This window comes from Parus major, chromosome 7 (assembly GCF_001522545.3).
Source record: "Parus major isolate Abel chromosome 7, Parus_major1.1, whole genome shotgun sequence".
In the NCBI taxonomy this organism is placed as follows: Eukaryota; Metazoa; Chordata; class Aves; order Passeriformes; family Paridae; genus Parus; species Parus major.
This window is the reverse complement of record NC_031776.1, coordinates 10916302-10929607: the sequence shown is the minus strand read 5'-3', so window position 1 is coordinate 10929607 and position 13306 is coordinate 10916302. Positions and strand designations below refer to the sequence as shown.

Genomic DNA, 13306 nt, shown 5'->3' with positions numbered 1-13306 from the left:
TCTGCCTGTGGTAGGCTTTAATATGCAGGTTGTAAGTACAGAATGAGCATCAGGCTTATGTATGTTTCAGCTTATGATTAGTATTAAGTTGTCATATTTGATCTTCAGTGGTGGCCTCCATTCTTCTTTGGAGGAAACAGTGAGTATTCAATGCCCAGAGCTATGATGAAAGCTGCAGCTCCCCACTTGAGTCCCCTGGTAAAGATTTCTGTTATGGTGATAGGTCTTGCAAAGCTGCCCTGGTATCTCCAGGCTTCATTACTAGAAAGGAAAATGGAAAGAAAAAAGAAAAAAGGTCACTGGAGCCACTGCGATAGAAATGAACAAGAATATAGATAGATATATATATATACACACATACATACATATATATAGATATATATATATATACACACATATATATACATACACACATATATATACATACATATATAAATGAATGATGAAGGTATTTCAATTAGATAGACATTGAAGCTGTACAATATGTTCTGTCATTTAAGCATCAGGAATTTCAAGTAAAGTTTATGATATGAACTCTAACCCTTACCATGTAACTTGAGATACAAGTACTGCCAGTAAACCACACAATTATATGAACAGAATAACCTCCCTGAAATAATGTAATTGTATTCTGTAAGAAATCACAGCCCACTAGCACTTGCATGGATTGGACTAACTACAAAGACTAGTCACTGTACTAGGCAGTACGTAACACAGTCAAATCTTCAGACATCTTAGTGTGGAGGCACACAATACAACACTTAACTATATAAGAGTCAGATGATTTTAAAAAGAAAGACTGAAAATACGGTGTTTAGCTTGAGCTACAGAGTATGTACATACTTCACACTGTTGTGCCTTGCTGTTTTCAACCTCTTGTTATTGAAACATTAGTCACTGCTCTGACTACAAATATTTATTTATTTGTAGCACAACCAGTGTAATCTATGGAGATGGGTGTAGTTTGTCTCTTGTAAGGACTCAAAAGTCCTTAAAAGGAAAAAGAACCAAGCAATAAAATAAGAACTGTCATTCTGGGAGAAGAGATGGGGGTTTAAGCAAGGGGTGAAGATATTTGTGTTCACAGATAATCCTCTTGTGCAGATGGATTTTGTCGCTTGGGATGAAAGCATATTGGCATGAAAGAATAACTTCTAGGTGCCAGTGTAGGGTCTAATTGATACAGATTTAAACTTTACAATTATGACATCTTTCACAAAGCTTATTTTGTATTTAATATGTACATTAATATGCATTTGCCATAAAGGTTGAAAGCAGATTCCCTGTTAGAATGAACTCAGCATACCAAAGGGGAGGGAGCTCTGGAGAGGGAGACTTTTTCAAGACTTGTACAAGACATTAATAGTTCAATCTTCTGCCACACTACTGAAGCAAGTAGCGTGATACTTTAAGTTCTCATTTATTAAGGAAGAGTGGCATGATACTTGAACTGTCCTATGGAACTGACGTACTACTTTATGTAAAATTTAAAAAGTTCAGAAGGAATCATCTCATGCTTTGGGTTTCACTTTTTTCCTTATTTGACCCCTGATGATGGGCTCAATTATTGGCTCAATTCCCTTCTTTTACCAGAGAAACAAAAATTTTCTCTTATCTTGGAGGGACAACAAATATCATGGTGTCTTTTCCAGTGTGTTGTTTTGCAGACCTTCATGAAATTGAAAGTGTAGGTATTAAAGGTCAGGGTAATTTACAGTAAACCTCCAATATTAAACTGTTTTTGGGGGTTTTTTTTGTGTTTTTTTTTTTTTTTGTTTTGTTTTTTTGGGAACAAGCCTATTGCTTGCTGAAAACAATTTTGTTTGAACCAAAGGGAAAACAAGCTTATGCTGCTTGCACTCCACAGAAATAGAGGCAAGATAAATGCGACACAGGCCTAGAAAATTCATTAAGGGCTGGTATTTCAAATTATTCTTGTCATCATTAAAAGTATGATTTATGCTTACATCTTTAAACTATTCCAAAGAAATGAAAACAGTGCTGTCAGCCTCCAACCCCTCCACAGGTTATTTAACAACTTTTTTAACAGATTACCTATTTGCTCTTCCACTTTCCTTGTAGTGATTCACAGTAAAGCCTTTTCTATGAAGACTACTGGAAGAGTTTGCTCATGTGGCCTTTCCCTTACAGAAGGGCCAGACTACTCAGCACAGGACATTTGGTGTTTTCATTCCCCAAGATGAAAGGGTGGTTGAACAAAGTACTGCATAATTCTTGTCGTGGGAGAAATACATTAAGCCCTGTTTTAACAGCTGCATAAATACCTAAAAAGGAGGAGATATTCACTGTAGAGTGGTAGCATGGGAAGTAAAAAGCTGATTCTCCATGATGTCATTCACAGTTGAATGCAATTCCATGCTGTATACACGTACATTTCTTCTTTTCAAATAAAGGCTTCCTGCTGTGTATGAGGAATGCTATTCCTACTCAGAATGTCAGTGCAAGTTCCATCATCTTCATCAAGACCTGAGCACACAATCTCTCTACAGAGAAGGATAGGATTATTCACGTGTGCAGACCAAATACTACCTAGAGTTTTGATAAATGAGGTATTGGTCATTGTGCCTGATCTGTCTCAGCATGAAACATCACAAAGTGTAAGGCTGCCTCACAAGATGTGGAGGCTGGTCAACGTAATGCAAGGTGTGACCTTCATGCAAAAAGTAAATAAAGAATTAACTGAAATTCTAACTAATTTCCACTTTTTACTGAAGAAAGAATGATCTACAATGACAAGATCACAAGGTTGATGCTACAAGATGATGCACCAAGATGATTTTTGAGGCTCTTGCACTTACCGAGCCCACGGATCCCTCAGACCTCGTTTAGCCAGCCTTCTCTGCACCTCCTCGAGGGGAGTCCCCTCCACCTTCCACTGCCTGTAGTCAGGGAGTTCCACTTTGTCATGGCCATGGCCATGGCCGTGGTCACTTCCATGTCCCATACCTAGAGGAAAAGGTCAGTTTGTTACTTTGCAGACAGCATAATCTTATTTTTATACACTTGCAAAGAACAATCTCCTGTACAGGAAAAATAGGGAGGGAACAAGTGAAACAGAACAAAGAGCCAAGGGACTTTGTGTTGTGTTTCAGAGGTTGGTGATGACGTGCAGTAAAGCAAACTTAAGCATTACTGTGTTGTAAGTCACTACATTCATGGAGCACCTATGTCAACCTTCTGTGCCAGAGAAGCGGGTAAGAAAACCCATGGCTTCCAGTGTCTATAAATGCACTTTAGCAACACCAGCCCCCGACAACTTCAATAGTTATTCTGGCTCCAGACTTTCCAGAATAATCATAAAGAGTTTGGAATAAAAATTTTTGATTTGGGTGTGGGAAAGCTATGATTGCTAAGCTCTGACAAAAAACCTGAGAAAAACAAAGACTTGGCTCCCCAGCTCCTTTTTCAGCTGCCTCCAGTTCAGCCAGATGTAACTGGGATTCAACAAAACCAGGACAACTGCATGGACAAGGAGATGCACCTTACCAGTTACTTGATGAGGCTGAAAAATGCATGCTCCATTTACATGCACCTTGGAGAACTATAAAAATATTCAGTTTCGCTTTGAAAACAGATGTGAAGCTGAACATTTGCAGTGAGATCATGAAGGACTGGATGAAAATGACAGCTTTTAAGGCTCCATTTTCACAAAGCACCTGAGTCTTCCTTGAGCCAAAGTTTCCCATTTTAACTCATACCAGGTAGCAAAGAACAGATTCACTGTCCTTAACTTTTAGAAAATGACTGGAATGCAGGACACAGTTTCAAAGCCCGTAACTCTTGAAGATGACTCCAGGCCATGAAGGCAAGCAGAGGGACTTCGTTGCATGAGAAAGCTTGGAGAGCAGCACTAACACTATCGTTGCCGAAAAGCTCCCCGCAAATTAGACCTCAGGCTCCAACCCTGTGATAGAAAGACCTCTCTCCTACCAATATTCACCTTTACAAGAGGAGGTTATGTCCTGTCACGCACACGCCGCGGCCAGCGGGCTGCGCTGCAGCACCAGCCGGGCGCTCTCTGCCGGCACAACCAGCACAAGCTGTGCCCAGAGGTCGGACAGAGCGGGGCAGGGAGGGCGCGACCCGCAGTGACAGCCACCCCCACTCCCACCTCCGCCGCCGCCTGCCCTGCCCGCACACGGACACGCCGGTACCAGCAGCACGGCCCGGTGCCGGTGCCAGCCCCGCCCGCGGTACCTGCCCGTTCCGCGACCCTGCTCAGGACGCGGCCGCTACCCGGAACCGGAACCCAGGCGAGGACCGATCGCCAAAGAAAGCGCGGGACAACCACGCAGGTTCCGGGAAGCTTTCGTTCCGGCTCTTCCCGCTGGCCTGGTGCGGACACAGAAGCCGTGGAGCCGCTTCCCGACTCCTTCCTGGGCTGCTGCCGCCTGCAGCTCTCCCGGCACGGCTCGGCGGGACAAGCCCCGCTCCAGAAGCGGCGCCGCGGGCTTGGGCCGAGGGCCCGGGGGCGAAGGAGAAGGACAGCGGCCAATCAGTGCGCGGCTTCTTGCAGGGGGCGTGGCCCAATGGGCGGGCGCGTTGCTGAGGTGCGGGGTTGGCGCTGGCTGGAGGTGGCGGCGGAGGAGGAGAGCGGGGTGAGGGGGCGGCGGGGCCGGTGCTGGTGTCGGGGGCGGTGGGGCTTGGGTCGGCGCGGGGAACGAGGATCTCCCACCCTTCGCGGGTTGTCCGTCGCCGTCTGTCGCTGCCGGCTGTGCGGGCAGGAACGGAAGCCCCGCAGGGTCTGTGCGTGCGGGGGCGCGAACAGTTCTCAGCACTCGCGGCGCTTGCGCTCCCTCTCCTGCCCCTACTGCTCTGCTCCCTCTTCTCTCTCCCGTTCCCGCTCCCTCTCCGCTCGGACAGTGACCCTCTCCCCGCGCTTATGTAAGCCCCGGCCCCCCGCCCTGCCCGCGGGGAGCGGTGGCGGGGCCCGGGCAGTGCCCGCTCGCCGCCCGCCCTCGGGCAGGGGAAGAGGCTGGGGGAGAAATCGGAGCTCCCAGCAAGCCCGGCTGGCGCCAGGAACTGAGTTTCGGTTTTCAGTGGGTACGTCTTAAAATAACATTGCTGTTTGTTTCCTTAGGAGAAGTGGGGAGACGTCCCGAAATCCTGGAAGTGCACTGAAAGGTTAGTGAAAGTGAGGAATTCTCTTGACAGCTGCCTCTTGAGTGATGTGGTGACTTGGTTTCGCTGAGTGCTTCTGTCCGGAGCTCGGCGTTTTGCATGTGTGGCTATGTAACCGTGAAGTGTCAATTGCCTCAGTATCTGGTTAATTACAATTTTTTGTATGCTCATCAAACTTGAGCGTATAGTCTACTTCATCTAGAAAGAGACTGGTAAAAGTTAACTACATAGTCAGCGACTTATAAAGACTTAAATTATTCCTCAGCTGTCTATAGTACAATACTGTTTCTTTTTAATAGAATGCAAACTGTTATATTAAATTTTGATGCTGGACAGACAGTATCATGAATGAAAAGATATTATAGCATGATGCTGGCAGAATTTTGGGATAGACTGTAGTGTCTTTTTCTAATATATTTTCATGGAAATCTACTTCTGGGTTGGTTTCAGGGTTTCTTAAATAGGGGTATTGGAAGCGCATGAGAAGATTTCCAGGAGGAATGCCATTATCGTGTTATTAACAGTGAAACTGTTCTAAATAGGGTGCCATCTGTTTAATCCAGACTGCCTCTGTCTGGTTTCGGCATTGAATGTTTTTCCCTGTGAGATAAAGTCAGGAAGATTCAGCGCAGTCTTTTCTCAGGGTGAGAAGACACACATTTGTTTTTCTGTAATGTATGGGGGGGTGGAATTGTAGGAGGGCTCTTTATTTGTGAGGTGCTTAAACCCTTCTTACAGAGAATGCAGTTCTGTTGGAGACTTGCAAGGTATTTATTGTTTCTTACTGTGGCTGAAAGTTTATGTGTGTGTGTCCAAAGTCCAGTGGTGCTGAGGAATGTGAATATTTTCCCAGATTTTTTTTTTTTTTTCCAGTGACCCATAGACATGTAAGATACCAGATAGCTTGGTTTTATTCTTTGAGAGAAAGATAAAAAGTTGTTTATTTTGTTTTGTTTTCTTCATGGTGCTTGGAAGCCTGACTTGAGTATTATGCACAAAACTATGCTGGTATTGCTGAGTATGTCAGCAAGGACGTTCAGTTCTGATCACAGAGCATTGGCTTTGTGCGATCTGTTGTGCATGAGCAGAATTGAAGCAGAGGAGTGCACTTGGCAGGATTTGTCTTCAGGTCCACCATAATTTTCAAGGTTTAACAAGATTTTCAGTAGCTGTTTTACCTTCTCCCCTCACCCCCCAAGAACATAAAAACTCATGGTAAGAAAAGCTTTGTGCAATCAGTTGATCTGCTCTACCATGTTTTACTTCCTGAATTTCCTTTTCTCTTCAGTATGGACCATACTCTTTTAAAAATAAGACTGCAAATATGGGGGACGTGATATTTTAGGAATATAGTAAGCTCTTTGATGCTGTATTCTTAAGTAAGTGAGTCTGCATAATTTCAAGGGACCTACAAGTGTTGCTACAGTGTGTTTTGAGAAGGAAGCTTCACTGTAATTACAGTGTCAGTCTGGAGAAATCGATAATATGTACAAGGAAATAACATAAAATAAATTTTTATATTGTTTTAAAAACCCCAACAAACAACTGAATGTCCTCTAGGAAGGAAAGGTCATTGAAACTCCATGTACAAATAATCAATACTTTCTGTGATTTATTCAGTTGGTGGTGGGTTTTAGTGTGTTTTTTTGGGGGATTTTTTTTGTTTATTTGGTGGTGGTTTTTTTTTTTTTTAATTAATTCACACTAGAGATAATTACTGCAAAGATTAAGGGTTCTAGGGCAAAGTTATGTTAGCATGTATGCAGCCTGCTACTTACAGTTTGTTGGGATTCCTGCTTGTGTTGTTAAGCTAGAGGAAGGCTGCAGGGTTTCTTGGACAGCTTTCAAAAGTCCATATTTCCAGAAATTTGTGTTGCTGTGCATTCTGGATTAAGAGATTGTGAGATACATTATAGGAACCACTCTTCTCTGCCTGTGCATCCGATATTCTCTCTAGCACTGGACAGTGTTTAGTGCTGTGCTCTAGATAATTGTTTTCTGGAGTAGAGGACTGTGTGACTGACAGTGACTTGAAGTGTTTTCAATTTTGAGATTACAAGAAAGGGTTGTGGGGTTGTTGTTTTGGTTTTTCCCCTTCAATATCAGAATGCATGTTTGAGCTAGTTAAACATTGCATCTTTTTCCCCCCTGAAATTGCATGTTACTTCCTGTGGTGTTGTGTTAGTAGTCAGTTATATCATTGGAAGCCTCTTGTCATTTGAATAAAATGGTTAATGCTGCTTTAATTGTAATAAGGATGGAAAAGATCTTTCTTTAGTTCACCTTGGTTTCTTTGAATGCTTTTTTTTTAAAATAAAAAGCAGCTGTGAATGGTGGGGGCAGAAAATTATCTTCTCAGGCATCATTAGAGAGATAAATATTTTATAGACAGTATCCAGTCACTGTTTCACCTCTATTTTAGAGAAGAGATGGGCTGGAGCAGTAGTCTTAGTTTCTTTCTCTTTGTGGTTCTTGTTTGCTGGTGGGTTGTTTTTTGTTTGTTTGGGTTTTTTTTTTTTGGCAACTCAAAGACCATTCTTCACAGGAACTGCCACACTGGTCTGATCTGTTATTTCCTCTTGAAGCCTAAGGCTCTGAGACCCTGGAATGTGACAGGATCATTGTTCCGAGTTCTGCTTGTCTACCACAGCTGAGCAGGTGCTCATTTGACAGCAGGTGCTTTACTCTTACACTCTTTTTTAGGATATATGGTTGCTCCATAGGTCAGCTCTCCCAGTCTCATGGGAATGATGTGTTGTATGGATTTTTGTTTCATGCAAATACTTAACCTATAAAAACTTTTGAGCCTAGGTATAGTTTTTGCAGATACCATGTTTTCTGTCAGTAAAAGCTGCACTTCATGTGTGAGAGAGCTGCATTCTGTTCTGTTTTGAACCTGTTACCTGAGAACTTCATGTGATACTCCCTATTTTCTGTATGAGAGGCAGACCTGTTTGGCTCTTCACCAAGCAGTTTAATATGAGTTGAAAATCTTTAAAGATCAGGGTCATGTGTTCACTCAAAGACTTGTCTGGGCTGGAAAAATATTTCAATTCCATTACTTTTCTTGATGCTCTTTTCCTTGAATTAAGATATGAATGAATATCAGGAAGCGAAGGTGGAGGCTTCCCCAGCTGAGTCTTCTTGAAGGACATCTGTGCCACAGTAATAATCATTAAAGAAATCCCTTTCAGGGAAAACTGATCTGAGCAGAGACAGTCACAAGTAGTACAGTTTGACTTCTACTTCAGTCAGTTATTTTCATTTCCAAACACAATAATTGTGAAAGGTAATTCTTGACTTATTTAATGCTGTTTTCTACAGAGTTTTTTTGGGTTTTTTTGAGTAAGAAAGTAGTTTGAGTTTATGCTTGTATAACTCACTGTAGATGAAATGGCAAGCTAGTTGAATTTTTCTCTCTGCACCTTTGCTTGAATAATTCCTGCTTCTAATAGCAAGACAAATAACTCAAATGTCTTTTTTTAATTTAGTCATAGGACAGAGTGGAGTGACTCAATGGATCTCCTTTATTTGTATAGAATTCTGACTTAAATTTTTAAGCTTCAAATAAAAACTAAAGAGATAGAGGGGCACTACTGATGAAACAACATATAGTTATTTAGGAAAATCCTACTGTAAAACAAAATTCTGTATTACCAGCTGTGCTACAAAGAAAAGAACATAAAAACCAAGATCAGGTACTGACTGGGTAATATAGTATATAGTTTGCAAACTGTTTCAGTCCATGCTGCAGTAAAAGCTTTATATTGTGTGATGAATGGCCACACAGCAGTTTTTTTTTGGTTCTGTTAATGTTACATCTTTCTATCAAATATAATGGATTTGAGCACAGGGTTCAATAGATGTTTTATTATTAATTCAGATGATTAGTGAAAGACAAAAATACCATTGGCTAGTCACTTTTTCAGTCTTCCTTGATTGTTTTCTGTTCTGCAGGCGATCCAGCTTGCCTCTGCTGCCCACTGCCTATGTCAGATTTGCTGCCTTGATCTCTTGGTGTGATTCTGTAGAGAAATACAGATTTTATGGTCAAATTTATTAACTTTTCCTGGAAATAGAGCATCAATAACAATTGGTAAGAGATCCCGCTAGGGCATAGAAATAAAATGTTAAGTGTATTACTACTGCAGAATGGTAAACTATTTATTTATTTATCTATCTATCTATCTATCTATCTATCTCTTAGTAGTGATTATCATTGCTATCATTTGACATTGAAAAATGCCAAATTCTCTAGCTGTGTAACATTGTTGAGCACAGGACCTGAGGGAGATGGTTGGTGCAGTTTAAATCTGTTAAAACACTCCCCAGGAATTCTTCTTTCTGCATATTCTGTGGGGTATTTTTTCTACAGGACAAAGTAGTTTGTGACATCTCATATTATATTGTTATACAAGTACTTGGCTGCCATTCCAAAAGTGCAATGTGTGTTTTTGTGTGTAATCTCCATAATCTAGCTAATCTTACTATGTTTTTGTTGTAATTACTGTGATTCTTCAGAAAACAGAGCCAGTTAGATCTCCTTTAGGGGTGTCTGCTGGTGTTCTGTATGGTTCGTGAGTTCTTTAAATAGTTCCACGTTGCTGTTCCTCTGAATTTCTGCTTAACTGAGATGTGTGACATGGACATTTGTGCAGACTGCATGACTGCAGTTTGCTGATTCATACAGGGCAAAATTGATAAGTCTGGAATATTTTTCTGTTTCCATTCCCTATATTTAGTAGTTTATAAATTTTAAATTGTAATTTCATTTATGGTTTTCCTCCCCTCTTCTGCCTTACCTTGACCCATATGTGAGCTGGGGGAATTATTTGACGTCTATCTGGAAGGACAGTGAGAAAATTTAAAAGAATAATCTCATTTTTCATGGCCATTCAGCTGAGAAGATATTGGATTGAAAGCTAATGAGCTGAAATATGTGTTAAATTTGCTTGGGTTTTTTCCTTCCTGTCTTAATTTATTTTATTTTTATTCAAGTAGTTTGGCTATTCCTGAGAGTTCTGGTGTCTGTTCTGTACATCTTCTTTTCTTATTTTCTGCTTTGTCTTTTCTGTTTCCTTTAGGTTTGAGGATATCTTGAGTTTAAGGAGAGGCTGGAGAGCGGCATGCCTGCCTCTCTTCTGATTTGGAATAAGGCCACAAGGTAGAGAAGCTGATTTAAAAAAGTTGATTTAGAAAAGCTTATGAAACAGTCCATAGTAGTTACTCAAGTAACTTTCTTGAATATCTTAAGCATGGGATCGTGGAGACACATGGGCGTAAGTGTAGCAGATTTTGTGGTAGAAATAGCTCCACTTAGCTTATATCTGTAAACTTGAATGTTATATTTTCTGCATGTGAAAAATAAGCTAGAATTTTAATTTATTTTTTTAAACATTAACTTTGTGAAGGTGTGCTATCTTACGACTGGTGTGCTCCGTGTGTAAGCTACTGTGGTGATTCCACCATCCCATTTAGTGTTGTGATGGCTGAACATGAGGGTCAATTGCCTTGCAGACAAAAGATGTTTCAGAAAGTAAAAGGCTTTAAACTTAGTTCTAGAGGGAGTGGAGTGAGCAATTTATCAAGCACTATGGTACTTGCCATCAGAGTAGGGCAAAGAACAGAAATCTAAATGCTCAACTTTGAGTTTTGATATCTGTTTATTACTGTGGGTGAGAGGTTTACTTTTTTGAAAGGATACTTGATTCTTCAGTGTATCCTCATGCTTTAGGGTTGGAAGCACACACCCATTTAAAAATGGTAATTAAAAAAAAACCCCTACATAGAACGGGTCTTGGTCTTTAGTATCTGCAGCAGTGGGATAGAGAGATAATTGGTTAAAGTCCATTTACTGTTGTGAACTTACACAAGAAGTGATTGAGGAGTTTAAATGATAGTAATGTGCCCTTTTACATAGAAATGTAAGGCATGCTGACAAAGGATTTATCCCAGCACAAGCTCATATTTCTTTGTGTAACAGTGGAGAACTTTCCATTGCTTTTTTTTTTTTTTTTTTTTAAAAAGATGTTTTGTTGAGCCGAAACAGCATTGAGATGTAATCTAAATATGGACACAGAGGGGAGAGCAAGGGGGGTTTAAATGTGAAATGGAAAAATTACTAGATCCTTCTGCCTGTGGGTTTGGGGTTTTTTTTAAGGTGCTTGTTTCTTGTTCTTAGCATAGAGCAGGCCTTAGACGAAATTGCTGGGTTTCCAAAGCTGCTCCTAGATAGTTAATTATGTATTTATTCTGTTTGGAAGTTATGTAATTGACAAACCATCATACCTGATGGTCTCCAATGTTGCATCTGTGCAATAATTTCAAATAGTAGCATCCTTAAGCTTCTGGAAGTTACTAAACCATATTGGTGGCAATTTCTTGGGAAGAGAGATGCTAATGTTAGTCTTCATATGAGCCATTCTGATAGCTTTCTTCATGTTAATGGATTGCAGTAAATTGCAGTGCAAATCCTGCCATGTCAGAATGGTAAGAGCTTCATGAACATCTCTTGAAACAGTTTTGTGTTACCTATGGACATACAAATAGAGATAGGAATCTTGGACTGGAAGGTAACTTGAAAGCAAATAGAAAAGAAATACCTGAAATACTGAATGTATTTAAGCTAAGCATTCATGCACTGCATATCTGCACTGTTTATTTACATAGACATCCTGTGACAGCAACCTTTCCTTAAAATCACAGGAGTCACATGGATTGCATGATTCTCCATTGAACAGGAAGGCTGGGGGCAGGCTACTGCCTTTTCTGCCTGCTTACATCTGTGTGTCTGCCAAGACTTGTTTCATGTGTTCTGAGTCTTCAACTTTGCCTTCACCCGTCTTAGTGTAAACACCACATGAGTTCAAGAAGCCTCTGTGTATCTGTTGAATAAGAAAACTTTCTAGCTTGCTTTTTGTTTTTTGGGGGGAGAAGGAGAGAATAAGATTTTCTTTCTCCTCGCTACAATTTGTGTTAGAAGCTGAGACAGCAAATAGAAATTTTACAACAGTTCAGGCATGACTTTTCTGCGTGTCTCCAAAGAACCAACTGCAGAAGTAACTGAGATGCCCTTTTGCTTCTGCAGATGTTGAGTGGACTTGGACTATGCATGATCATGTAAGAGCAATTGCTATCTTCAGAATATGCACCTTTTCCACATCAGTGGTGAAAATATTTGTGCAGTCATTTCTTCCTTGTAGGTACAGAAATGAAACTTTGTTGGATGTTGCAATTTGAGACTTTTGTTGCATTTGTCTCCTCAGCCACAGAAAAATGTTATTGAAGCATCTGTGTATTTAAATCACTCAAATGGCAGCTGTGTTCCACACATACCTCGTGTTTCAGGAATCATGGCATTAAACTCTCAGAGAGAGTACATGCTTTGCTTTTTCTTCTGTGTAGGTTAAATCCCTTCAATTAGCTGCAGGTTTAATAAGGTTTTTCACAGTTAATGTTACAGTTTACATGGCATAACTAAAGCTACTGCACTAATTTTGCCTCTTAATTTAAATTAAAATGTTAGCCCTATATATCTAGTTTTCAACTTGCCAAATTAGCCCAAAATTAAACTCTGACATTTTTAAGGAAATGGTTGAAGATGCTCTAGTAAATTCCATAATAATGCTTATATCTTAACTTAGTAATTTTTTCCCCTATCTACTTCAATGTTTAAATTGAGTAAAACTTAGGATGCTAAGGCAGAAAAATAAATGTGCAACAGTGGGATTTCACATTTGCTGTGCACAAAGTCCTAATCAGGTTAAGATCGTGGATGGATTCCAGATCAAATTAGGGGTCAACGGCCAATATTAATTGGCATTGATGCTGCTGAAATTGTGTAACTGAGTATTGTGCTGGTTGACACAGTGTGTTTTGTGCCACTCCTCCATTCCTCCCCCCGCCTTTACTTGAGAACTTAAAATTTACTAAATATTCAAAGGTTAGTTTTGTTATTTCCTCTGTGCCCTTTTTCTTAGACTTGCAGGTTTTTGTCTGTACTAAAGACAGAAAACTAGGTAGGTTCAGTGCATGAAAAGTAGAAGGAAGCTCAAGAAAATTGAAGTACAGTGCCTCTAGATACTAAGTTTGTCTAATAAATGCAGAAAGCTTAAAGATGTGTTGGTCAGTAGGGAAGTGGGACTGCTGTGACTTTTTCTTTTTT

General features: G+C 40.5%; 2 protein-coding genes across 7 annotated transcripts in view; one reads left to right on the top strand and one right to left on the bottom strand.

The window, feature by feature from the left end:
* Window positions 1-4476, bottom strand: NDUFB3 (NADH:ubiquinone oxidoreductase subunit B3). 2 transcript variants are annotated; one of them, XM_015634220.2, is made up of 3 exons: window positions 4219-4476; window positions 2820-2967; window positions 1-261 (listed from the first exon to the last, which is right to left on the bottom strand). In XM_015634220.2, the coding sequence occupies exons 2-3, from the start codon at window positions 2963-2965 to the stop codon at window positions 105-107; spliced, it is 303 nt and encodes a 100-aa protein (XP_015489706.1). In that variant the 5' UTR covers window positions 2966-2967; window positions 4219-4476; the 3' UTR covers window positions 1-104. The 2 variants fall into 2 exon arrangements, with proteins under 2 accessions (XP_015489706.1, XP_015489707.1); XM_015634221.3 differs by lacking the exon at window positions 4219-4476 and adding an exon at window positions 3962-4106.
* Window positions 4477-4550: 74 nt separating this feature from the next.
* The window catches only part of LOC107207332 (origin recognition complex subunit 2), a 69151-nt gene continuing 60395 nt past the window's right edge, over window positions 4551-13306 (top strand). For 2 of the 5 annotated variants that reach the window (XM_015634212.2, XM_015634206.3), the window contains exons 1-2: window positions 4556-4619; window positions 5102-5145. The gene's annotated coding sequence lies outside the window, so the exon portion shown is untranslated. Of the gene's footprint in view, window positions 4620-5101; window positions 5146-9099; window positions 9239-10226; window positions 10307-13306 lie in introns of those variants that run through there. The other 3 variants (XM_015634210.3, XM_015634208.3, XM_015634209.2) reach the window with 3 other exon arrangements.